A 27685-nucleotide genomic window follows, 5' to 3' on the forward strand; every position below is an offset into this window, starting at 1 on the left:
ACAGGGTCTTTTGATTCTGGATTTACCCTGGACCCAGCACATCCACCTCTAGGACTAAACCTATGGATGCACTTGTACCTATAGAAAGACAGTTATAAGGAGTTACTGGAGCACAGTTTGAAACAGCAAGAGACTGGAAACAAGGTGAATGTCCATTATCAGGGGCCTATTTGGTAAATTTCTGGTTTATCTGGAGAAGGGGATACTATGCAGAGTTGAAAAAAAAAAAAAAAAAAGAGCCAGATCTATATACCCTGATATGGAACTATCTCCAATAAATAATAAATTGAACAATCATATTTTAGATATATATCAAATACCTTGAAAAAGAGATACAGTACATTGAGAAGAACAGTTAGGAGACTGGGAATCTTTCTACTGCACAATCTGAGTTATATGATTTGAGTTTATCATGTATTACTTAGTCACAAACTGATCTTTTTAAAAGCATACACAGTCTGGGTGGGAGGCCTGTGAACAGTAGGGCTCTGAAGCTGGCCCCGAGTCTGCCCCAATCATCTGCTCACTCTGGGCCTCTAACTCCTCATCCATACAATGGGATAATGCTGCCAGCTGTTTGATAGAGGCTGAGGCTCAGATTGCAAACCATCGAAGCCCCTGTGCCAGGCACAGGGTTTGGCACAGACTTGTTTCTGATGAACAAGCAACTGACTGCAGTCTCCTGGGACCCCTCCGGTGGCCCGCAGTGCTGGATCACTCTGCCCCTTGGTAATCGTCACACGTCCCAGCTAAGCCAACCACTCTGCTGCCTCTGCCACTGCCCACGGAATCATCCAGTGAGCAGACCCACCTTTGGTCCCTCGTAAAGGAACGAGTCCCATATTTTAAAGAGGACGTCGCTGACGACGCTATCCACAAACACCACCAGGAACCAGTTGAATGTGATGAGGGTGTAGTCAACTTTGTATTGTTCAAAGTGGGCGTGCAGTCGAGGCAGCTTCTCGCTCATGAGGTCTCTGAACACCCGCTGGTCCACCTGGAGAGGGAGCCAAGGGGAGAAGTGTATAGGGGCTGCCATAGCACAGAGTGGGTCATCCAGGGCCCCGGGGAGCTGCAGGCCCATCACGATGCACAGCAGCGTAGCCATTCCAAATGCGTGGAAGGCTCACCCCAGAGCGGAGGGCTCTGTGCCCCAGAAGCAGCTGACCCCACAGCAGGTGCTCGCCGAGTACCCGCTGACTGTCATCCTTTCCACAGGGCAGGGCGCTGGGTGCTATGGCCTGAAGCCCCTCATACACTCCAAATGCCCCATGAAAACAGCTGCTGCAGAGCCGGTGGAGCAGTCAGCCTTGCTAATCTGTATGGAAGTACAGAGGGTGCGGCTATACAGGGCCACAAACCTGAGTCCCTGGCCCAAGAGGAAGTGTGGCATCACCACATCCATTCACCAAGTATTTACTAGCTGGGTGGGGCAGTGAGGGAGCCAGGACTTGAGTCAGCAGCACCTGAGCTTGGCTCCCAGCTCTACTATTGACTCCAGAGTGGCCTTGGGCACACTGTATTCTGGAGAGTTGTTCCTCGTCTGGAAAGCAGCAACAGTCACTTTCTCCCAGGGCTTCTGTGAAGACTATAAGAGACTCAGGTAAATACCTATCAACATAGGTGGTTGTTATCTCTCCATTCTCTGTGTCAAGCTGGGGCCAGTGCTGGGCAGAGGCTTGAATCGAGTTCAGCCCTGACCTCTAGGAGCTAAAAGATGAGTGAGGAAGGAGGCGTATGGACTGTTATGCCAGCCATGGCAGGGCTTGGTAAAGATGTGTTTGCAGAGCATTACGGAGCCCAAGACGGGTCCCAGCCAAGTCTGGGGGAGACCAGCCCTACAGCGGGGAGCACAGGACTGTGAGCAGAAGGGGTGTGAGGGAGGCAGCCCGGCCTGGCAGAGGCACCACGCCCGAGGGTCAGACTTCAACTACAGGCCAGGGGCTTTTCCAACCTTTGTCTGTGACCCACAAGAAAACATACGTCAACATCACCCAGTCTGCATCGAACAGAAACAAATCTTTCACAAGCATTACTTAACTTCACACAGTAGGACATACTTTGATGCCTCAATTCTAGTCTATTCAACTTAATGTGATGAAAAACGCTACTGCCAACCCCATATACTGATTTCTCTACTCATGTTTGAAAAACGCAACAGGCAATGAAGGAGAAGCATCAAGAGGCTTTGGGCAGGAGAGTGATGGGGCTGGATTTGTGCTTTAGGTCTGTCTCTCCACCTGGAACAGGGGCTGAGCTAAAGGGGAGGCCCATGGAGGCCCCCCACACCCAGAGCAGAGGGGATGAAAATCTGAGCCAAGGAGAGGTGGTAGGAGGGGAGGAGCACCTAGATCGGAACTACATGGAGGTAACGTCTATAAACCATGCAGACCCTCTGCCGTCAGAGGTGAGGAGGAGGGGTGCTCGGAATACACAGGCCTCCAGAGGGGCGTGGAGAGGGCAGAGTGTGGTCCCCTGAGGCCGGATCACAGGAATGAGGGCTGGGGAGACTGAGACATACTGTTGCCGGGGGTTATCTTGAGCAGGACAACTGCAGCTCACCAGAGATCCGGGCCGAGGCTCCATGGCCTGGGTGCAGTGAGGTCACCGCTCCACCAGCGAGCAGTGAAGCATCAAAGAAGAAACAGACCCGCACAAGAGAGCAAGCGACCGTGCACAGCGGGCCACAACCAGGCTGTCCAGGAACAGGGCAGCTGCGCAGGAAATGTCGGCCTCATTAGCGTGCCCTGGCATACTGAGATGGGAGTGTGAACTGGTGCAACCCCCTGGGAGAGCAATCCGGCAACACCCAGGAGACAGGAAGACACCCTGCAGCAAGCCTGCTCCTAGGAATGGATCCCGGAAAACCCGCCAAACTTTCACCTGCGTTATCAGTCAAGGTAGAAGGTGTGGGAATTCTTGGGATGACTGAGATACTAAAACAACTAGAAACAATCTAGATCAATGTTAAAAAATGACATTTTAAAATATCCTTTTTTTAAGGAGAATCTAAAACTTTGAAAAACTCAATTGTTTACTCTTATGGGAAGGCTTTTTTTTTTTTTCTTTTTAAATATAGAAGTCATTATAGTAAAAAAAAATTTTTTTTTTAAAGAATGTTACACAGGTTAAGTATCACTGGTTGAAATGTAAAAATATTAAAGGCAAAGTAACTTATAAAACATTATTTACTACAGAAATGATTCTAAAGCATTGTAAAGTCACCTTAGGGTATACAAAGGATAAAATGCAGGAATCATGGTTGGAAACATACATTTTTGTCCAGTTTGCATTTTGGCTAGAAGAGACAAAATTTCAAAGACCTGAATTAGCTGAAGTGAATTATAATTAATTTTTCTTAGAAGACTTAAACAAAAGCACATATGTAGTTATAAAACCATCTCATGGTATGCAAAAGTATCACCTTCTCACCTACATCTATTCCCCACTGCTGTAAGATTCTGATAGGTGGACCAGCTACTGAAAAGCAAGTTGTCAAAACATCTTATGGGTGGGTGCGCGATAGCCGTGACAAGCCATACCTGGGCATCCGTCCTCTTTTGTCAGTTTCCCTGGAAGCCCAGACCCTCCCACAGGAAGGTCAGCATCACTCACTAGTGATGGTATTTCTGCTGATACTATTCCATCCCTCAGCATATAAACAACAACTACGCATCTGCACACACTTCACACTTGGCACTGGCCAGTGCTGGGGATGAGAAACAATAGGAGCAGGTGCTACCTTTGCATGCATACTAAGTCGTTCAGTCATGTCTGACTCTGTGACATCATGGACTGTAGCCCGCCAGGCTCCTCTGTCCTTGGGATTCTCCAGGCAAGAATACGGGAGTGGGCTGCAGTGCCCCCTCCAGGGGAGCTTCCTGACCCAGGGATCAAACCTGCGTCTCTTACGTCTCCTGCGCTGGCAGGCGGGTTCTTTACCAGTAGCGCCATTCACATGCATACACACTGCCTTTAAGAGGCTGTAAACAGCCAAGGGAGACAACAGCTGACTATTGGGCCAAGTGATGGAGATGTGATGCCCTCTGCCTAGAAGGACTGGGGTGAAAGTGCCTGAGAGGAAGGGACCAGTCAGCTGGCCTTGAAGTGGGAGAAGACCCAGGCACATGCCTTTCCTGCCAGGTAGGTGGCAGATGGTGCCCTGTTCTTGAGGCTGCCTGGGGCTTGGCAGAGGGCTGGTATGGGGAAGGCTGCCAGGGGACGCCTGCTCAGGCCTCTGTTCAGCTCTCTGAGCTCAAGAGGACGTGGAATGACTATATTCATCTCTGTGTCCCCAGCGTCTAGTGAGGTCCTGGCGCTCAATGTACACTCAGCTGAAGGGACAGATGGAGAAGCTGCTGAGTGTCTGGACCGCGTGCAGCATGAAGGGGCTCAGCACTCAGCTCTGGCAGGAGGCAGCTGACGGTGAGCTGCAAGGCACGGCACTGGGGCTGACCGCACACACAAGGCTATCCCCATTTGAAGAGTGGCCTTACACAATATCCATTACAGAAAAATGGTTCAACACCTCATGTCCAATCAACCGATGGAATATTACCAAATATGACATTGAAAACTAGATAACATCATGAGAAAATGCTCAGGCTATCATGTGAATGTGAACCAGCCAGGATAATCAGCTGTCAATCTGGATACTTGAATGTACTGGGGAAAAGTCAAAAGGAAATATATCAAAACGCTAACTGTGGTTCTCAAGTTGGTAGCGTAACAGGTGTCTTTTCATTTCCCTCTTAATATGCATTTCTGTATTACCTAACTTCAGCGAGCACCTATTGGGCTTCCCTGGTGGCTCAGATGGTAAAGAGTCTGAGGAAGGCTGTGAGAGGCCTGGGCCCAGTACAGGGAGGTCGTGTCTGAATCCGTGAGTGAAACAGATGGAAGGATGGGTGGGTAAAGGCAGAAAGAGAGGAGAGGAGTACCTGCAATGATGCAGGAGAGGGGACAGTGACCTAACAGTGGTGAGAGGACAAGGGAACAGATCTGAGCCACCTGGCAGATGGCAGTGATCAGAAACAGCAACTCCAGGGGCACAGAGGGACAGGAAGGGGGAGTGTGGGCTGACCCAATTCCTGGCCTGGGGTCTATGGATGAGGGAGCAGTGGAGGTGCTAACAGAAGACAACAAGGGGGATCCCTCCCAAGACAGAAATGCAAATAGAAAGTAAAACACAGGGCCCAACCAGGCCAACAGAAACCACATGAAACATTTACAACAGGGATTTTCCCAGGGCAGTGGTCACATTGGTAACAGAGAGGGCGAGAACCCAAATAGTTGATGGTGAGGTGGCCCAGAGGCCAGGGCAGGAAGCCACCCCTAGCCTGGAGCAGGGGGAACCCCAGTGGCACAGACAGGAGCTGGTGCCATGGAGGAGAGAGAGTCACCGGCAGGAAGTGCCCGAGACAGAGAGGGGAGAACGGCCCTCAGCTCTCTGCCCTCCTCCAGGCTCCCCACGTGCCTCTGCTGGCCACGCAGGGGCTGGGAGATGGCCGGAGCCTGCGGACCAGCTGTAGGAACAGAGAAGAGCAGGGAAGGGCAGGGAGCGGCCGTGAGCAAGCAGACCAACTACCAGCACGAGGCTTGAGACAAGGATGTGACAGCCCACAGGCCCAGCTGCAGTCAGGAGACACAGAGCTCTCAGGGAAGAGGAATGGACACAGGTCAGACACAGGAGGAGGAGGGCTGCCTGCTGGGGAGCAGAGAAAGTCCATCCAGAAGCCAACAACAGCAGAAGCCCCAGTCCAGCACAGGAAGAGATGCCCTGGGCTGCAAGGGCCAAAGGTCTGGTCCTGAGATGGGAAGTCACAAGTGGGACCAGAGCCCCTGGCCCTCCCAGCCCACATCATCCTACCAGCCCCTGGCTTCAGATTCCAGGAGCAGTGGGCAGGAACTGTGCTGTTCAGACCTCCTGCTGCGGGCAGTGCTCATGGCCCCAGCGCTGTCCCTCTGGATCCATCACATTGTTCACAGGAGATGTGTTGTCCCTGCTGCTTCCGCCAGTGAGTGAGCAGGGCAGGGGCACGGATGCAGGCGGGTCTTGTGTGCACTTTAACAGGTGACCTTGGCTCGAGGACTCCACACTGGCCTGACCAAAGCTTTCTGAGAACTGTACAGCAGGCTGGGGTCTTCCCCACCACCCAAACCTCCCTCTTTTCGCTGGTCTGGGGGTTCTCCTGGCCTTCCCCAGTCCCTCCCCTTGATCCTTCGTGGGTTTTCCCCTCAGTAGTCTCTGGCACGTCTGCTTCTGCCTCGGCCTCTGCCTCTTGGAGAACCAGAGCTAACACACCCAGGCTCCCCAGGCACCCCTGAACTGTGGCTTTGCCAGCCAGGCAGAGTCCAGGGGAGACAGTGCTGAGCAGTGACCACAGAGCAGATCTGCTGGCTTCCAGGGCACTGAGGGAGCCCGACCAGGCACTCATTGGCTTGTGAGCAGCCTGGCCCAGTCTGGGGGAGGCGGGGGCGGGTGAGGGGGCGGCCTCCGTGTGCACCTTGTCACGCCCATGGAGCCTCCCCGATCAACGCTTAATTCAGGTCACATTTCAGCTCTAATTCTACAAGCTGCTGACTGAAGCACAATATTTTTAGAGTACCTGGGATCCTAGAAGAGTCTTTGTGTAATAGTCCCGAGGCATGAAAACTTCCACTATGGTGACTAGACACCAGAAGGCATCTTCTTGTTCCAGGTACAGGAGGGCCACGGCCACCAGTCTGCAAGCAAACGCAGAACAAGGTGAGCGCCAGCCCCGGCCCAGACCCAGGCAGCACAGCCCATCCTCACAGAGGCCTCTCTCACACCCATGCAGCTGCTATTCTCCAGGAAATAACAATGAGTTACGTATCTTGTGGCAAGGGAAGCATTTCCTAGTTTGAAAAGCAAAGCCACATCCACCTTCCCTTTCGTTTGGTTTTTGTTTAAAGATGATGAAATTATTTCCCAATGATGTCGGCCTGATTTTTAAAAATGTTTTTCATGATAAGATTTTGCTAATGCAGCTAATTCTTTGAGTTTTTTGTTTAAGTTCCAACTAATCCTTTTACGCACAAAAAATTGAGGGGTGAATACAAGACAGAAAGAACATACGATGGTTTAAAAACAACTTTCTTGATACCAATCTACTTGAAATGGGGCTTCACGCAAATGAACCATCCTGGGGGCTTTCTCAAAACACGGCATCCACGGCATGCACGTGGGGCGGGAAAGGCGGCTGTGTGTATCAGCTGTTTCGTCACTCAAGAATGGAAACCTGGGTCACTGTCACCACCGAGAGGTTACTCACCCAGTAACTTCATCAGGTCTGGCTCTGAGCAGGCATTCGGGACAGAAGGATGGGAAGGAAAAGGCAACGGAAAAGCCCTTCTCTACACACCCGAGAACTTCTGCTTGTGCATCACTTAAGGGAGAGACCTGAAGTCATTTCTTAGAATTTGTTTTTGTTTTCTTCCTTGGATAAAATTATAATGAAATCTCAAATTAAGAGGTTAAAAAAAAAACTGGGAAGGGGACGCCTTGAGTCAGCATGAATGGGAAGGAGAGTAGAAAGGTTACAACGAGTAGAGATGGGTAAGGAGGGAGAAACAGGATGAGCTCAGCACCTGAGGATGCCACGAGAAGGGGCAGAGAGACTGAGATCCGAAGAGCCTTCGAAGACATCACTTTAAGCTAACTGATGTTCACGATGGTAGGCGAGAATCACTTAGAAAAGGCTGCTGCTGCTACTGCTGCTAAGTCGCTTCACTCGTGTCCGACTCTGTGCGACCCCATAGACGGTAACCCACCAGGCTCCCCCTGGGATTCTCGTCCTTGGGATTCTCCAGGCAAGAACACTGGAGTGGGTTGCCATTTCCTTCTCCAATGCATAAAAGTGAAAAGTGAAAGTGAAGTCACTCAGTTGTGTTCGACTCTTCGAGACCCCATGGACTGCAGCCCACCAGGCTCTTCCGTCCATGGGATTTTCCAGGCAAGAGTACTGGAGTGGGGTGCCATTGCCTTCTCGGTAGAAAAGGCTAGTGTTCTGCTAAAGTTGTGGGTTCTCAGAATGTGTGTACAAAATAATGTGGATGGAAAAAAATCCAGTAAAATGGTTAGAAGTCCCAATGGTGATGGTGCAGAGAAAGTCTAAATTAAAGCTGGAAGGTGTCCTAAAGTGGGGAAGAGCTGATTCTATACCAGTGTCAGATAAATGGGGTGCTATTGCACCCCTAACAGGCATGCTCAAGTCCTCACCAAGATCCCTTAAGTTTCAGAAGGTTTTAGCTTTCAGGAATTTTTAGACTGAGTATGCAATGTGAACTGTCCATTTAAGCAAAACAAGGCTGCTTTGTTAGGCAATATTTTATTTACAGCCTTTTTTTTTTTTATAAGGGGACCATTGAGGAGCAGTTGAAGTCCCTCTTACCTTCAGGGCACAGAGAGGGGACCCTAGCCTGACCAGCACAGAAACAATGACTTCCTGGAAACCACTGGTTTCAGGTCTTAACCAACTAACATTCCAGCTTAAAAGCTCTTCTTCCTGCAATGCTCTCATCTCAGAGGCAAAAGACAGTCCGTATCCAGAGGTCTGTATCCAGCATGGATGAGGATTAAAAAAGGCCCAAGAGCTGCTAGAATAAATGTCAGCATTCAAAACGCAATGCATGCACTTGACTTACAGGAGAACTGCTAAAGATCACACATGGGGCTTCTTCATTCTTTGTTCATACTGCTAGCAAATACAAACATAACATGAACATAATCCACAATGATCTAGTGGATTATCTACTTTGGGAGGGATACAAATGGACTCTACTGACAGCAGCAAGTAGAAGTGGCAGGAGTGCGCCAGCTAGGTAAGAGACAGACAGAGGCAAAAAGCAGCCACTAGCGTCACAGTCCAGCGACAGGAGCAGCTTCTCAGAGCACAGACCTCAGTGCCTCCCGTGGCTTCATGCCAGGGCAGCTCAGCTCGGAATGAGGGGCCTGGACTGTTCAGAGAAGGTGAGAGGCTTTTCAGTGTCCTTTGCCTATGGAAGCAGGGAAGCATGCCAGACCTGCAGAAGACGCTAGTCCAAAATAAAACATGTTTGGGCTCTTCAAGGGCTACATTTTGACCAGCTGCAAAATTGTTTGGGACAACCTCATGACTGACAAAGATCCTGTATAAACAGGGAGTGCCCTTGGTGTCACATCATGCATTTTAAATGAATGAACACAAACTGCAGATCAAAACCTGAGTGTGAGGACAGCAGCAAGGAAATCTAAATGAGAAACCCAGTTGTTTCAAAGAGTTTAGTGTCTTAAGACTTTTTGAAAGCATGCTTGTTTTTCTCAATTATTCTAGAATTGGTGATGGGGCATAATTAAAATTAGCTTACTGCAGCTATTAATACTTCTTTCCCTTAAAAGACTGGGTTTTCTTGGCTCACGGGGAAGGCAAGGGGGCTATCAGGCAGTCCGTGGAGCTACAAGTTATCTTAAGAACGAGGAGGAGCCCTCCATGGGCTGGGGACCCACCTGTTGAGACCCTGGCAGTAGCCAATGTCTGGATTCCGCCAGGAGAAGGCAAGAAGGACGTTGCGCAGCTTCTGTATGCCTTCCGAGGTGGGGCACGAGTAATGCTTGTTGTTGGGCAGAGTCCGCAGCAGGTCCAGCTCGATCTGCTTGGAGGCCGGGTTCTGTTTCTCCAGCGCCTTCTGAAGCAAAGTCTGGAAGTAACCGGGCTGAGTGCTGTCCTTGAACTTCTTGATGTGACGGTCTACACACCACTTCCACACCTTGGAACGGTGCTCGTGGGGGATGCCCGCACGGACCAGGTTCTTTAACTCCGGGGAACACGCCATCTCCCTGTTCACTGTGCTCGCAAAGTGGTTCTCCCACTTGACCCCAGTGGACACCTCCTGGTTTTCTGTGAGGTGCAGGGTCTTCAGGTCCAACGCCCGGACTCTGGCGACCAACTTCTCTTCCTCGTCATCCTCTGGGACAGTCTTAAACCCATAAATGTCGTATTCACTGTTGAGAAAAAACAAAACGAGAAGGTAAATGATGCAATCTGGCAAAAGGTCAGTGAAACATGAAAAAGAACCTAGAAATCTACTCATATTCAAATGGCACTGTGATACATGATCAGGCATTTCAATCCAGTGAGAAAATAATTAACTTCTCAATAAACAGGTGAGAATAACTGGCTATCTGTATAGAAAAAAACTGCTTTAGATCCCTTCTTGATACTACACGGGAAAAAAAAAAATCCAATTCTAGATGGTCAAAGCACTCAATGTAAAAGGCACAGAAAATACAAGCAAGACTGCAAACACAAGGCTGATAAATTTGGCTACATTAATATATTAATACATGTGCATGTATATTTATATAGCATACATATACACATGCATAACACTTATGCTCAAAAAATACCGTTTTAAAAAGTAGAAAGACAAAGGAGAAAACACTACATTAGGAGGATAGGATACTAGGGATGAAAAAGAATGAAGGCTGTGGTAGGCAGAATAATGGCCCCCAAAGACGTCCCTGGAATCTGTGAATATGTCACATTACGTGGCAAGAGGTAGAGCGTATGTGGAATTTCAGCTATGGCACTTAAGACAGGGAGGTGATCCGGGGTGTCCCAGGTGGGACCACAGTAATCACAGGAGCCCTTCCAGGAAGAGGAAGGTAGGAGAGTGGACCAGAGAGATGTGACAATGGACGAAGAGTCAGGGGGACGTGACGTGGGAGAGGGCTTGGACCCACGGTCGCTGGCTTTGAAGACATCAGAAAGTGGCCACAAGCCAAGGAAAACAGGTGGCCTCGAGGAGCTGGAAATGGCCACACCTGATGACCAGCAAGGAAACAGAGACCTAGCCCTACAACCAGAAGGAACTGCATCCTTCCAACAACCTGAGTAAGCAAGGACACAAACTGTCTCCCAGAACCTCCAGGAAGGAATGCAGCCCCGCTGATACCCTGATTTCATTCAGTAAGACCATGCTGGACTGCTGACCTACAGAACCGTTAGACAGTAAATATGTATCACAAACTTAGCAACTTAAAACACTGATGGTGATGGCAGTCACAGGAAACCAAAAGGAGGCCTTTCACACACTGCTGCTGAGTCTGTAAACCTGTAGGAGCACTCTGAAAATCGGATCCAGCAGAGCTGAAGATAAGCATATCCAACATGGAGAAACTCTCACGCCAACACATGGACACGTGGATACACACACCACGATGTCTACTGTATCACAGTTTGTAAAAAGAAAAAAGGGAACTACTCTTAAAGTGTCTACCATGAGATGGAGGAATAAAAAAGTGATATACAACGAAGCTGTGTAAGGCAGATAAAAAAGTTGCTCAGGAGCTATATAAATCCATCTGTATAATTTCAGAAAACAATGTTGAAAGAAATAAGTCACAAAAAGGTATGAATATGGTAGGATTAGCATATTAAAAAGTGTCTTCAATTAGAGGTGCATATTGAAGTGCTGAAAGTGGAAATGACATGCCTGGTACTTGCTTTAAAATATATCAGGAAAAAAGTTTCAGAGGGGAAGGATAAGAAGAAACAAGATTGGCAAAATGTTAATTGTTAAATTATTGGGTTACACTTACATACGGGGGTGTCATATGATGCTACTACTTTGAAATTCCGTAACGAAAAGTTAAAAGTAACTCAACATACACAGTTATCCTTCTACTTATACATAAAGTTTGAAAACATACAACGTAAACAGTGAAGTCAAACATGTGAAGGAAGACGACGTGGTGCCCGGGGGCAGACAGCTGGGCTCTGCCCTCACGGGAGTCTGTCCCTCCACCTCGCTCTCGGAACACAGCAGGAGTGCACGCGTGGGGAACCCGGCTGGCCAGGGGTCCTGTCCTCGCCACTCCCTGGCTGTGTGACCTGGGTGAGTCACACATCCCCTCCCTGACCCCAGCGTCTGCATTTGCTGAGGATATAAACACCCTCCTCACTGAGTGTCAAACATGAGCAGTGGCACAGCTCCTGGCACACAGACCTCAGTAGAAGTTTTGTGACGACGGCACTGGTTGCATTCCGATAGCATATTTTTTACCTGTCATCTGAGTAGCACGGACAAGGCAGGCCAGTGCTGTAGGCACAGAGAAGGGAAAGGGCGGGTCAGGCTGAGGCAGGGCTTCCCCTGGGACCAGGGCGGGGCAGGAGAAGCCACGCACAGTGGGGGCGGAAACAGGAGGAGACTGGACTGAGCGCATTCACAGACTTCTCCTCCTGCCAATGTTTCATGAATCTCATTTTTTAGAAACTAGGATATGAAGGTTCTTAATCCAAGATACTTTACAGGCTGCCAGACTCCGTGATTTTCTGAAAAACATATGCAATACTGTGTGTGTGTCCAACCGCATTTTGGGGCCAAGCGTGTCCATGGCTTGCATCAGACCCTCAGTGAGTTCTGAACCACTGGATCAGGTTACCCAAGTGTGCTTCCCTTACAGAGAAGGCCCAGTTACCCACTTAGGGGCTCCTTTGCTTTCAAACTCCCCAGGAGTGCAGCTGTACCCATGGGTCTCTGGAGAAGATTCTACTCCTCGGAGGACTGGCTCCTCTTATAGCAAGACCGGCAAGCATCCACGGTGGCACGGTACGTGCAAGAAAAGTCTTGAAATCAAAAGACCTGGGCTGAATCCCAGCTCTGTTACTTGATTATGACAGCAAGATTGATGAGCTTACCTGACTGACAGTCCTTGTTATGAGCATCGAAGGGGACACAGAGAACTGTGTAAAGTTCTTGGTGAGTGGCCACTGTGGTTAAAGGGGGGCTTGAGAAATGGGTCCCCCCACCCCGACCCCCAGCAGTCGTGAGCTCCTTTACCTGACAAGATGAGGTTTAATGAACGCTTGCTCTGGATGCTCTGGACTCTCAACCTGCAGAGCGTCCTCCAGCAGCTGGGCTATGACATCCCGAGCAGGCCCCTGTTCTTCTGAGCAAACTGGGGTCTTCATTTCTTGGAGCAGTATCAAGTATTTGCTTTCTATCTGGCAGAGCTTGGCTTCCAGGCTAGAATACTGCAGAGAATGTGATAGTTACCTCCGTCCAGACAGACACACGGGAAGAGCAATCCTCAAGTACCTCAAGCAATCAACGAATGACAAGCCCAGAACCACCAGGAAGTGAGCCAGAGAGGGACTATATCCCAGGCAGAGATGAATTTATGCCACAGGCCACTTGTCTTATCTAAACGGTCCACTGGGCCCCCTCTTCCCTCTGGGGGAAGTACTGGTAATAAAGTAATAAGCAGAGAAGTACTGGTAATAAGGCTTCTGCGTGTCAACACACGAGTTCTGGACAGCGTTGAGGTGAACAGCAGAAACCAGGCCACACACTCATTACTGAGGTCCAGCTGAGCACAGCTTGGCACACAGGCCCCAGGCAGCCACCTTATGGTATTTCAATACTTTCCTAGGATGCTGTGACCCAGCACCAGCTCCCATCTGCTACCTTTTCAGACAAATCAACACATCCCTTGAAAACATGCAGGAACAAGGCCTGGGAAGATGCTCTGAGGACTGTTCAAAAGGTATATGAGGCATTTAATAGCTGCTGACACAGTGTCACTGAATTTCATTTGATTATCACTGGAATATCTGTGATGTCTGTACACTTTGCAAAGCCCTCTTTGAAAGTGAAGTGAAAGTGAAAGTCGCTCAGTCGTGTCCTACTCTTTGCGACCCCATGGCCTATACATTGCATGGAATTCTCCAGGCCAGACTCCTGCAGTGGGTAGCTTTTCCCTTCTCCAGGAGATCTTCCCAACACAGGGATCAAACATGGGTTTGCATCAAACCCGCACTGCTGGCAGATTCTTTACCATCTGAGCCACAAGGGAAGCCCAAGAATACTGGAGTGGGTAGCCTATCCCTTCTCCAGCAGATCTTCCTGGCTCAGGAACTGAACTGGGGTCTCCTGCATTGCAGGCGGATTCTTTACCAACTGAGTTATCAGCATAGTCACATCTGACTCTCACACCAACCCTATCAGATTCAGAGAAGGCATCATGCTCACCACCCCCATTTATAGATATGGAACTGACTCACACAACTCAACAGCAAAAATCAAAAAATCCAAACAATCTTAATTTGGGGGACCTCAGAACTGTGTCTTTTTTTTCTATAAACTTCACTATCTGTGAATAAAACCCACATCTCAGGGAGCTTCTATTGTCTTCATCACACAAAGTGAAATTAAACAGTGCTATCACTACATTTTAAATATATTCTGGTATCAGTAACCACATCCCTTCAAGCATGGGGGTTGAACTGATTTGAAAGCATGTCCATTTCTGAATTGTTTCTGAATCACATCACTTCCCACCTGAGGACAGAATGTACCCACACTGACCCACCTTTGCCATCAGATCCCTCTCTCTTCTTTCTGCATTTCTCCGTAGAGCTGCAAGTTCCAAGATTTCCTTATTTAGAAATTTATTTTGGGTTTTGTACCCCTGTAGATTATCCTGTTGGAAAGAAAAAAGTTCATCAACTCACACTGGTTGAATGTTGATTATCCTTTATAATTAATATTTTGCTCCCTTACCAATCAAATAGCCCTTTCTGAAAGTGAAAGTTGCTCAGTTGTGTCTGACTCTTTGCAACCCCATGGACTATACAGTCCATGGAATTCTCCAGGCCAGAATACTGGAGTGGGTAGCCGTTCCCTTCTCCAGGGCGTCTTCCCAACCCAGGAATCGAACCTACATTGCGTCTCCTACATTGCAGGTGGATTCTTTACTAGCTGAGCTACCAGGGAAGCCCAACGGGGACGCTGTGGCTAGCCCTTTCTAAGTTAGACCAAGTTCTAAGGAACTGAAAATGATCACTAGGCACTTTCTTTCTTTTTTTTTTTTTTTATTAGGCACTTTCTGATTAAGCTTTATGGCCACCCTTGGCAGGGGAAGGAAAGTAGGGACCACTGCATAATGAAGGAGATGGGGAAATAAATTTACTTGATGGTGGTGATTTTTCTCAACTGACCTTAGGAGAAGTAAGTAGGACTTATGTCCTAAATCTATACAAATATTTTATCTACCCACATTCACTGAGGTGGTACAAAAGGTAATGCCTTGTATTCATCTTGTTTTTTAACTAGAGAAACTGAGCAAATTTTCTGTCCATTCTCATTTTTACTTATCCAGTTTATGTAGAAAAGGCTATACACATATACAATGTTCTTAACTAAAGAATTACACTTAATAATGAATACCTATAGCCTACAGTGTATAAAGCACTTAAAGAAATTACGTTCCTCAATTTTTTTTACATTAAAAAATTTCAAACTTATGGAAAAGTTGGAAGAAAAGTACAATAAACACAATATACCCTTCACCTAAATTTGCCAGTGGTTAACTTTTGACACGTTTGCTTTATGTTTTAAGAGAACATCACAAGGACTTTCCTGGTGGTCCAGTGGTTAAGAATCTGCCTGCCAAAACAGGGGACATGGGTTCAATCCCTGGTCCGGGAAGATTCCACATGCCACAGAGCAACTCAGCCTGTGGGCCACAAGGAGAGCCTGCGTGCTCCAGAGCCCACGCACAACAGGAGAAGCCACCACAGTGAGAAGCCCGCGCACCTCAACTAGAGTCGCCCTCGCTCTCCACAACCAGAGAAGGCCCACGCGCAGCGACCAAGACCCAGCACCGGCAAAACAAAGAGAACGTCACAAGCTCGCGACAAGTTCACCAGGTCCAACGAAAAGCTCAGGTCTGGCAGGAGCAGATGCTGTGTGTTAGCTTCAGCCCTTGACACTCGGAGCCAAGGAAGGGAAAGGTAATCTTTGAGACAATTAGGGCAGTGATTTCTAAATGCTCCCTACAAAATCCAGTCTTTTGCAAATGGGTTTGTCCCCTACTGTGTGTGAAGTTCCCGAGGAATCTCTGATCCCTCAACCTCAGGAGGAGCTAGTCACGATAGGTCCAAGGGTGGTCACCGAGCACCTTGGTCCAAGGCCAGGCAGTCAAGAAAGGCCCTGACCTCTGTGCTGTCCCAGGACAGAGACCACAGCCCTCCCCAGAGATGTGTCCAGAGATGCCCACATCTCCAAACTGGGAACCACTGTGGCGGCATACAATTTCCCTTGAAAACACAGAAGAACTGAAAATGTTCCCACAGTCCCTGTAATCGCTAACACTTACAGAGTCCCTGTAATCGCTAACACTTACAGACCAGCTAAGCATGGGAGAGAGCCTCAGTCTCACTTAAACCTCACAACTCTACTCTTTGGCAACTGCTCATCATCTCCGTTTCCTAAATGAAGAGCTGAGTCACAGGGAGGCCATGCGATGACTAAGTGTGGGTCTGGGAGCCAGGCCTGCTGGGCCCTTGGCCTGGGTGCTTGGCCCCAACTCCCACCTGAGCTCTGATCCGCATCACACGTTCTCGGTCTCAGCAAGAACATGTGTCATGACAAGGACTGGAGACAGCCGCTGTCAGACCCTGAATGAGGTCCACAGACTTCCTTTTCTAATCTAAATCATGATGTTCTCCTTTCTTCTGGTGTCTGGAAGCTCTCGTATTTGGAAACAATGAACAAACATCACCAAAAGGCAGGCTGACTGAAGGAAGGTGACCTAGAGGGCAACTGAGGAATACAGTGGACCGTGATGGGCAGAGACTGGGCACCACAAGGTGGGTTGGGGGAGCAGGACACGTCTTTGAGTTAAACTTCGTGCTTGAGTCTAAGGAAGTCCTGATAGTGCACCTCAAGGATTCTTTCTCTAGAATGACGATCACAGCCTTAACTTAGACTCTAGCAGGGGGACTTCCCTGGTGGTCCAGTGGTTAGGAATCTGCCTTCCAACACAGAGGATGAGGGTTCCACCCTTGTAAACAAACTAAGATCCCACATGCCGTGGGGCAACTAAGCCCACACACCACAGCTATTGAGCCCACTCTCTGGAGCCACGAGCTGCAACTGCTGAGCCCACACACTGCAATGAAAGATCGTGCACGCTGCAAGTAAGACCTGAAGCAGCCAAAAAAATAACGATTAAAATAAAACTCTATGGGATGCCAGGTGTTCTGTGAAGGCTTTACATGGACTACCTCTTTAAACCCTTACAAGACTATAAGGTAAGTGCCATTTTGCAGATGAACACTGAGGCAGAGAGGTGAACCAGCCTGCCTCAGGTCAGAGGTCATCAGTGATAAGGCCGGGTTTGAATATAGCCAAGTTTGGCTTCAGAGCCCATGCTCAATCTAAACCACCTCAACATACTGGGCCACACCCCCTTCCTCATTGGTGTTTATTACAGTTGTGATTCTGCTTTTTCCATTTTTGTGCTTTCTAAACTAAACTCTGCACTCCAGGAGGACAGAGACTGCCTACTTTGTGCAGAGTACAAAGCCCACCACATGGCTGGCTGGCTGGCTGACTGAATGAATGAATGAGTACTAAGCAGGAAAAGCTGTATGTATGAAGATATTCATGGAACAGCAAATCACAGGAAAGAAGAGAGAGGCTGATAAATAATGATGACAGAATCAAAAGATGAACAATCTGGAATCCCCCCGACACACACCTCGGTTCCACTCCCTGGTAAAACGTGCTCCCCTGCAGAGCACCACTCACTGCAGCCTGGAAACGAAACACCCTTGTGCTTCTCTCTAAATACTACAAAAACAGATATGCTTGCAAAACTTAAAATTCAGTTGAGGGACTTCCCTGGTGGTCCAGTGACTAAGACCCTCCCCTCCCAATGCAGAGGGCCTGGGTTCAATCCCTGGTCAGGGAACCAGGTCCCACATGCTGCAATTCAGAGTTCACAGCAGGCGACTAAAACCCCATGTGCTACAATGAAGGTTGAAGATCCCATGTGCTGCAACTAAGACCTGGCACACCCAAATAAATAAATACAAATAATTAGTAATTTAAAAATTCAGTTGACCTTAAATAACAGGCTGTAAAAAGGGATGTAAAAAAAGACTATAAAAAGAGACTCAAAAAATACTGTAAAAAAGGGATGTATATTTAAGGTTGCATGTATACACTCTAGCTTGCATGTATACACAAAACCAACTTTTACTGGCAACACTAACCAAGACCTTTTTTTTTTTTTAACACGGCTATTTTTGTAGCAGTTATAATTATAAAGTAAAGAGATTGAGGGCTGTGATGCTGCTGTTGCCCTTTAGGTTTTTCTCACCAATAAATCCTTCTGGCCTCACATTTCTACTGGGGGCTGTCCCTAAGAAGTGGTCACCATGGGAGACCACAAACATATTCCAAAAAAGTCATCTATTATTCCAGAGTTTTACTTTCCATTTAAGAATTATCTCTAAGGTCCAGGCATGACTATCAGTCAACCAGTCCACTGACGGTGCATGACAGGGACGGCCAGGCGTGAAGCAGGCTCAGGAACCATCTCAAACGCGCAAACCTTTGCCCTTCAAGGATAAACCGCATTTGGGGGACAAAATACCCTCGGTGCCACATTAACTGCAGCCAGGTGAGGAAGACTTTGGTGGGACTGATAGTTGCAGACCTGCGTGGGGACAGCTGGGGTCTGGGTTATACCAAATGCCTCTATCCTAGGGGACACTTCTCCACCTGAAACTTCTCCAAATCGAGAGCTGATGGCAGAAAAACTTCTGGGACCCTCTCGGTGGCCTGGCTGACAGTGGCCCAAGGCTTTTCGGCTCTCCCCTGGGGCCAGGTAGGTTTCTCCACAGGGCAGTTGTCTGCCCCCTGCCTCCCAGCGTTCTCTGTGCTCCTCCTACCTCATCCGCTGGTCACCGCCCCAGGTGTGACAGGGAGAGCCACCTCTGGTCAAGAACCAGCCTCCCATCCCAGGGGCAGCCCAGAGAGGCACACTGGGAGGAGACCCTGCCCTCCCTCCTGGGCGTCAGGACGCTCCTGCCTTAGGCGTGGGGGCAACTGACTCTGTGCAGGCCCTTCTCCCAAGTATGCTGGGAGGCAGGGTCTGCTTCTCTACCTGAGCCCACACCAGCTGTCAGGAACGCTGCTCCCTCACCTGGCCTCCACTGTGTGCCAAGGCAGCTGTGCCAGGGGTGGTCCATGCACAGAGGAGGCAAGAAACAGCTGCAGGAGGTTACATGGAATAATGAAGCTCTAAGGGTGTATGAATAGAGAAGTCACAGCTGCAAGGGAGGGGGAAGATCTGAAACTGTTCTGACCTATGGCGACATCGACGGACTCAGAGTTTCATTTTCCAAGGAAGCTTCTTAGGAAACTAATAGTTCTCTGACTAGAAGTCTTGTGACACTTGTTGTTTTTTTTGTTTTGTTTTTTTTAAAAAAAGGGGGCACAGCTGCTCTGCTGTCATGCCGAACTAGCTCACCAAGGCCAGGTGCTCTAGAGTGCCTGCCATCAATGGACAGACTTGTTAGAGGATTTGGGGTTTCTTGTTCCCATAACAGGAGCCCATGCTCTGCTCTTACTTTCAACCAGTCCAGTTCCAGCTGGTCCCTGCCCGCGGGGGCAGCCACGGGAGAGCCGGGAATGCAGGTGGGAGAGGACGCGCTGCCCTCACACTCGCTGAGCTGCCGGGAGAGCTTCATGATGACCTCGTCCTTAGCCTGGATGGTCTCCATCAGCATCCCCAGCCGCTCGCTGAGCTCGCCCACTTTGCTCTTCAGCATCCTCACTTCCTGCTGAAGACTGTCTTTCTCCTGGTTGAACCTCTCCAGCTGGTTGGTGAGGCCCAGAATCTGTTCGTCCTTCTGGTGCAGAAGCCCCAGTGTGTCCTGTGGGACCCCGTCGCAGAGGCGGCTGCTTGTGAAGTACTTGTCGTACTGGGAGGACCGCACCGTCTGCTGCAGCAGCCGCACGAGCTCCTGGGAGCCAGGGAAGATGGATCAGGGAGCAGGGATGGGAGGAAAAGCAGAGATCATGACAAGTCTACACGGAGCAACCATTAGAGTTTGAGCAAATGCAGAAATTTAATGGAAATACCTTAATACCCAACTTCCTCTTGAAGGATCTCAAAAAATAGAGAAGGAAAAATATTTGTTCCATAAAGGCTGTCTGCAGAGAACAATGATAGGAAGCAGGAAATGGTGGACAGCCAGACTGCAATTAGCAACGGTTCCCAGGGAACATTCATCCATATTAAAACATCTGAGCTCTAAGTTCACTGATCTGCTGAGGAATTAAGTATAATTAGGTGTGATCAGCTCAAAAAAAAAAAAGCTGCTGTTTAACAGGATGTGGAAACTCTTAAAAACTATTCACAGGGCTTGGGCTGGAATTACACTCAAAGAGAGTGGGCGAGGTGCAGACAACACCCTCCCCAACTCACTCTGAGGGTCTTCACTCTCCTCAGAATTTCAAGTATCTATGAATAAACGATCAAGCAGAGCAGCAGTGCCTATGTCAGTGGCCATGGCAACACAGAACTCTTAGGGGAAAAGCACCTTCTGGGAAATAACAGAGTTAGAGAAACAAGAAAGCCGGGTTTTTCTCCTCCGGTCCCTGGCCTGCTGATGTGAGATAAGATACAAAGGTTGAGGAAGGAGAATTACCTTCTGACTGGCTAAGTCTTTTCTTAACCTTTCTAGCTCTTCCTGCTGGTTCTGGACAAGCAGCTGCATCTCAGAGGCCGGCTTGCTGGCGCTGCCACTGCCCGATGGCACCTCGGGTGAAGGGTCACCAATACTGTGACGATTTTTGTATGATCCAATCATTTCTTTCAAAGGGCGCTTTCCTTTATAGGGAATACGTCCAAAATCAAAGGGAAATCCTGAGCCAGTTATTCCTACATTAAAAAAAAAAAAGCTTGTTTTAAGTTCAGCCCCGATCTTCCTTCCAGAAATTCCAGTAAAATACATTAAAATACATTAATATCATCGTCTAAGGAGTTCTGCGTGCATCACTGTGCTCCTACCTTGTTCCTGAAAACAACCAAACTTAGAACCAAAGATGATCTTTCACATGATCACTTTTAAGGAAAACTTTCTCTATTCAATGGCTCAATTTTTGCATTGAAAGAGAAAGTGTTAGTCACTCAGTTGTGTCTGACTCTTTGTGACTCTTTGTGACCCCATGGACTATAGCCCACCAGGCTCCTCTGTCCATGGAATTCTCCAGGCAAGAATACTGGAGTGGGGGTTGCCATTTCCTTCTCCAGGGGATCTTCCCTACCCAGGGATCGAACCTGGGTTTCCCGCATTGCAGACAGACTCTTTACCAACTGAGCCACCAGGGAAGCTAAGAAAGTTTTTCCTGACTAGAAACTGAACCTGGGCCGTGGTGGTGGAACCACTAAACCACCGGCGAGGTTTAATGTTTAATGCTCAATTTTTGCGTTAAGACAGGTGAAAAAAAAGTTAGACTGTACATCAGTACTAATGAGGAATTTATAACAAAACTGTACTATACGTCTCTTAAGATTCTTTTGTAATGTTAAGTTTGTTTCTCCTAAGATCCGTTCTAAGCCTGTATGTTCACATCACCATTTTCCAATTTCAGGTACTTTGAGGACCAAAGAGAACAGAAACAGACAGGGAAAAACCCGGGTGCTCCAAGTTCCTACAGCATCAGCATCCTGAGCACAAGGTATCCCTTCCCCTGGGTACCTCAGTGAGGACAGGGCCGACATCTACAAGGTTAGCGGCAGGACTTAGAGATACACTAGGGATCCCTGGCTGCTTGCTTTCTGCTCATCTGTATTTACTAAAAAAGAAAAAACAACAACAAAAAACCCCACAAAAACCCCCAGTTCATGTTTTCTTAATTGTAAATCCATTTTATTCTCTTTCTTAAAAATACTGAGATAGCCAAATAAATTTTAGTGTAGGTGGATTTGAATATATATTAAAAATGTAAAGAGGAGACACAGGAGTACATACTATACAGATTCCATTTATATAAATTTAGAAAGCAGGCAAAACAAAATCTACGATGTCAGGAGTCAGGAGGGTGATTGTGGGGTGGAGGGAGTGGGAGGTGATAAAGTGACGCGAAGGGGTCTGGGGACGGGGCTGGCCCCGGCACTGTGCTGTTTCTTCAGTAAGTGCTGGCTACATGGATATGTTCACTTTGCGAAAATCCATCAAGCTATACATTTCTGACTAGAGGGCTTCTCTGCATGTATAAAGATTAGCTTGTTGCTGCTGTGGTTGTCCAGTCATTAAGTTGTTTCCGACTCTTTGGGACACCATTGACTGTAGCCCGTCAGGCTCCTTTGTCCTTGGGATTTCACAGGCAAGAATACTGGAGTGGGTTGTCATTTCCTTCACTAGGGTATTTTCCTGACCCAGGGATCAAACCTGCATCTCCTACATTATAGGCAGATTCTTTACCACTGAGCCACCGGGGAAGCCCATGGAGATTAGTTTATTTCCCATGAATAACGTGGACAAGAAGCTGGTGGGCTTGATTCCTGATTCACAGGAAATACCCATGAATCAACAAGATAAAAATCAGAGCCATCTTTGTCTCTCTGTGTCTTTCACATGGGCTGCCTCTCAAAGGGCCAGGGGCTGAGCAGAGACTAAGGCACTGCCCCCAGCAGGGCTGGCAGTTCGTGCCTTGATCGAGTCACTAAGCTTCACTGATTCTTCCTTTCCAGTCTTCTACTGTGCACCCTTCCAGTTCATCCTAGAGTCTCTAGGGGAAATCAGAACCAACAATATTTACCTTCAACAATCCAAATCCCCAGCCCCAATCCCTGTTCCTCCAGGAGGCTTTCCCAGTTCACAAGGAGCCCCTCTACTGGGTGCCCCCCTAGCTGTGCCACACACTGGGTCACAAGGCATGCTCAGCTTGGCCATATCTTCACCACGTCACACTGGACCACAGGCTTCCATGTGACCATCCTGCAGATCACAAGTGAACTCCCCACCAAAGCAAGTCACGGTGGTCCTTTTCCAGGGGACAGAAAAATATTTCCTTTAGTGAACATGTGCTCTCAGTAAAGATTTCCTAAAACTCTGCCTCCTATTCCTGCCAGCCCATGCCAGAAGCGAGTACAAGGAAGAATTTCAAAATTATGTATTCCTATTTTTACATTTAAAACATTGATATTCCCTCAATGGATCCACGGCTGTGGGACCATGAAAGGCTGCTTAACAAAATGCTGATGGAGAAGTGTATGAATGAGTCAGGCTGACACCTTAAATCCTGGTGGACCTTAGTATCACAGAAAGAGGGAAAACCAGATATTACATCTTCCGGATGTGATTCAGCAAGAAATAAACAACATCCCCAGCCCCTACTCCACCCCAAAATATACTCTAGTCATAATTAAAAGTCAACCCTGAATCTGTGCAGGCCTCTGCTCTAGCGACCAGTGTATACAGGAAATACTATGTACAGTGTATACAGGAAATACTGTGTATAGTGTATACAGGAAATATTGTGTACAGTGTAAACAGCGTATGAGCAAATACAGGGATGGAGGAGCCTGTTACATGACCTTACAGAAATACAATCATCAAAATCCAGAATGTGGGCAATTCCTCAGCATGAAGACTGTTTCTTCAACAAGCAGAGCAAGGTAAATGGAAGACAAAAAGAAAACAGAGAGCTGTTCAGCCTGAAAGAGACCTAAAAAGACACACGACTAAACACACCTGGGGGCCCTGTTAGCACCTCATTTGCTCAGGCCAACTGCAAGAATTACAGAACAACTGGGGAAGAAGACGAGCAGGACTTACTGAAGCTGTATTTAGGTTTAATGCTGAAGCTATGGTTCTTTTAAAGAATCACCTCTTAGATATACATACTAAAATGTTTACAGATGCAGTGGATTAATATCTAGAATTTACTTTAAAATAACCCAGCTGGTGGTAGATGCCAGGAGGGGCAGGAGCTCAGAGAAGAAAGAAGCCAAAGCTGTGGAATATGATACTGCATTTTCTACTTTTGTGTGCATTAACACATCTCTATAAATAGAAAGTTTTCTTTTTTTTTTTAAATCAGTATTTCCGTAAAGAGCACCATGACTTCTGGATTTCCCATTTCCTGAAAAAGTCTCAGAACCCAGGACAGGACATTTACTTATTTCTTGTGACATCTCATTTTTAAGCTTTTATATTTTGTTTCCCACAGAGAGAACACACCTCCCATTGGGCCTCATGCTCCCAGCGATACCTGTGACCAAGGGTCTCCCACGGCATCAGGGATTAGCAGGTGGCAGAGGCGAGAGCGGCAGACAACAGGGACCACGTCCATACCTTTGTTGCCTTCAGGGGCCTGCTTCTTCCTTTCTTCCTGCACCATGGACTCCTCCAGTTCCTTAGGGCTTGGCTCTAGAAGCTCCCACTCTTCATTGGTGTAAAACACACTCCTCCGACTATCATTATGCCCTTTCCCGGGACGGAAAGAAGACATTGAATTTCTATGGGGAAAAACAAAATGTTTAACTTTTTAAAAAATGGCAAAGCAAAATGTAATGTCACATATGGGCATGAATTTAAGCAAACTCCAAGAGATACTGAAGGACAGGGAAGCCTAACAGGCTACAGTCCATGGGATAGCAAAGAGTCGGACACAACTTAGTGACTGAAAAACAGCAACAACAAATATCACATATATACGATAGGCAAAAACTAAAATACGATTATAGCAAATGTTGGTGAGGATATGGAGAAATGAGAACTCTCACACACTGCTGGCGGCACGTATAAATTGGAACTATTACCAGGGAGAACAATTCAGCAACATACAGATAAATTGAAGAGGTTTTGACCCGAAGGCCCAACATCTCAGCATGAAGTTCTTCAACATGTGCACAAGGAGACACGAGGAGGAACACCCACTGCAGCGCTGCTTGTATTAGCAAAACCCAAACGACCCGAACATCTACTGACAAGAGGACACATGAACCGGAGCGCATTCACAGAGCCAAATACTATACATCACAAAGTGAATCTGCTCATTCAACAAATACTAATTAAGTGCCTACTACGTGCCAGGCACTAAGTGTTTGGGATTTGCTAGTGAACAAATATTCTGGTCCGTGTGGAATGTACATTCTATCTCAGATTACATGAAGCATATGGACAAATATTCTTTAAATGCTGAACGAGAAAAGAAAGAAAACAGAAGCACGACATGTTTCATGTTATTTTTTTAACTTCAAGATAATACTACGAATAGACATCATTATACATACATATGTAGCAAAACTTTAAAAGTCCGCATAACAATGATAATTATCAAATACAGAATACTGGTTACTTCCATAAAAGGCAAGAGAAGAATGAGATCGTGGAGACAAGAGAAGGTTTGAACTGTATCTGTAATGTTTTAATTTGTGCTTTTAAAAGTGCAGCAGAAATATGACAATGTTACACAGTTTGGTAGTGCTACCCAGGTAGTCAACTCACGACAATCTACACTGGCCTGTATGCTACAATTATTTCATTAAAACTTCTAAAAACTAGGTTGGGATTTCTACTTCCAGTAAAGATGGACTAAGAGGAACTAGATTTATAGTCATCTGAAACAACTGACAAACTGAACAAAACAGAGGAAACAATGATTTTCAGACACGACATCAGGCTGCACAGGGCAGTGGCCCCTGAGCGGTGGAACGCGAACCAGGCAGGCCCTTCCCCTGTCCAAGAGTAGTGCCTAGAGACTTGCAGGCCGCAGAGCTGGCAGGGGGGACGCAGGGGTAGCTCTGCCATGAACTGATAAGACAGAGATGGGACTCCCAAGACAGGTGGAGTTCAGAGGGCATAGTATCGGCGAGAAGGCTGTACAGAGGGCTACAGAAATGTTAGAGGGTTCCTAGGTCTCCAGCTGAGTAGTATCAGGCTTGTGTGTAAAAAAGTTACTTGAAAATGGGGAAAGAACTCGCTACAGGAGCAGAGACTATCCCTGAGGCTCACACAGAGCCAGGAATACTGTAAAGCCCCACCAGCCAGAGTGGAATCTCCTGCAGCATCAGGTTGAGTACTCAGAAAAAGGTTACTGACGTTATCCCTGAGCTAAAGGCTGTTCTTATATTACCTAAAAAGCTTAAACGTGAACTTCTGAAGTTTTAAACTGTTTCTGAATAATTAAGCTACATTCCAGAACAAAGCTTAAGAATATATGTAGGACTTCCCTGGTGGTCCAGTGGTTAAGAATCCACCTGCCAAGGCAGGGGACATGGGTGAGATCCCTGGTCTGGGAAGATCCCACATGCCAAGGGGCAACAAAGCCTGTGCGCCACAACCACTGAGCCCGAGGGCCGAGAGCCTGCACTCTGCAGCAAGAGAGGCCACCACGAGGAGCCTGCGCACCACAGCTAGAGAGGGGCCCCCGTCGCCGCAGCCAGAGAAAGCCCACGCAGCAACGAAGGCCCGCACAGCCAAACCAAGTAAATAAATAAAAGACACATGCACGTAGGAACACATACACCAAAAAATCCAGCACTCAGGTAAAACTCGTAATACTGACATTCAATAAAAAAAATTATCAGGCCTGCAAAGAAGTAGGAAAATAGAACTCATTTTCAGGAGAAAAATCAATAAACAGACTCAGAAATGACAAGTAATAAAATTAATAGAAAGGAATTTCAAAAGTTATTAAAACTGTTTCCCCATGTTTGAGAAACTAGAAGAAAAGCTAAACAGTTAAATAGAGATATGAAAGATGTTTAAAAAATTCAAATCAAAACTTCTAGAGATAGAGGAAAACATAAGCAGAATACTCTGTGACATAAATTGCAGCAATGCTTTTTTAGGTCTGCTTCCTAGAGTAATGGTAACAAAAGCAAAAATAAACAAATGGAACATAATTAAACTTAAAAGGCTTTGCACAGCAAAGGAAACCATACACAAAATGAAAAGACAACTTACAGAATGGGAGAAAATATTTGCAAAGAATGAAACCGACAAGAGATTAATTTCCAAAATATACAAACAGCTTACAGTTCATACAGCTCAGTATTTTTAAAAGCAATAACACAAACAGAAAAATGGGCAGAAGACCTAAATATGACATTTCTCCAAAGAAGGCATACAGATGGCCAACAGGCACATGGAAAGATGCTCAACACTGCTAATTATTAGAGAAATGCAAATCGAAACCACAATGAGGTATCACCTCACACCAGTCAGAATGGCCATGAATAAAAAGTCTCTAGGTAACAAATGCTGCAGAGGGTATGGAGAAAAAGGAGCCCTCCTTCACTGTTATAGGAACGTAAATGGTGCAGCCACTATGGGAAACAGTATGAAAGCTCCTTCAAACACTGCAAATAAAGTGACCATACGATCCAGCAATCCCATCCCGGGGCATATATCCAGAAAACATGAAAACTTGAATTCGAAAGATACATGTACCCCAGTGCTCACGGCAGCACTGTTAATAATAGCCAAGACATGGAAGCAACCTGCTAAATGCCTTTCAATAGATGAATGGATAATGAAGATGTGGTGTGTAAATATACATACACACATCCACACACACACATACACGGGGCTTCCCCGGTGGCTCAGAGGTAAAGAATCCACCTGCAGTGCAGGAGCCACAGGAGATGTGGGTTTGATCCCTGGGTCAGGAAGATCCCCTGCAGGAGAGCATGGCAACCGGCTCCAGTAGTCTTGCCTGGAGAATCCCATGGACAGAGGACCTGGTGGGCTACAGTCCATGGGGTTGCAAACAGTCAGACACAACTGAAGCCACTTAGCAACACATACACATACATACACACACACAGTGGAATATTACTCAACCTCAAAAAAAATAAAATACTGTCACT

General features: G+C 47.3%; 1 protein-coding gene and 1 long non-coding RNA gene across 5 annotated transcripts in view; one reads left to right on the top strand and one right to left on the bottom strand.

Annotated features, from left to right (window-relative positions):
- The window catches only part of TBC1D2B (TBC1 domain family member 2B), a 90141-nt gene that overhangs the window by 7968 nt on the left and 54488 nt on the right, over positions 1–27685 (bottom strand). For 2 of the 3 annotated variants that reach the window (XM_070775298.1, XM_070775300.1), the window contains exons 4-11: positions 24165–24328; positions 20511–20743; positions 19428–19823; positions 14375–14485; positions 12844–13037; positions 9509–10003; positions 6609–6726; positions 812–997 (exon numbers count right to left, since the gene is read on the bottom strand). In XM_070775298.1, the coding sequence (XP_070631399.1) occupies positions 812–997; positions 6609–6726; positions 9509–10003; positions 12844–13037; positions 14375–14485; positions 19428–19823; positions 20511–20743; positions 24165–24328 (1897 nt within the window). The remainder of the gene's footprint in view (positions 1–811; positions 998–6608; positions 6727–9508; positions 10004–12843; positions 13038–14374; positions 14486–19427; positions 19824–20510; positions 20744–24164; positions 24329–27685) is intronic. The other variant, XM_070775299.1, reaches the window with a different exon arrangement.
- Positions 18190–20834, top strand: LOC139178204 (uncharacterized). 2 transcript variants are annotated; one of them, XR_011562623.1, is made up of 3 exons: positions 18190–18475; positions 18562–18682; positions 19407–20834. It is a non-coding gene; the product is annotated as an uncharacterized lncRNA (long non-coding RNA). The 2 variants fall into 2 exon arrangements; XR_011562622.1 differs by having other exon boundaries at positions 18196–18475; positions 19438–20834.

Source organism: Bos indicus, chromosome 21 (genome assembly GCF_029378745.1).
Source record: "Bos indicus isolate NIAB-ARS_2022 breed Sahiwal x Tharparkar chromosome 21, NIAB-ARS_B.indTharparkar_mat_pri_1.0, whole genome shotgun sequence".
Lineage (NCBI taxonomy): Eukaryota > Metazoa > Chordata > Mammalia > Artiodactyla > Bovidae > Bos > Bos indicus.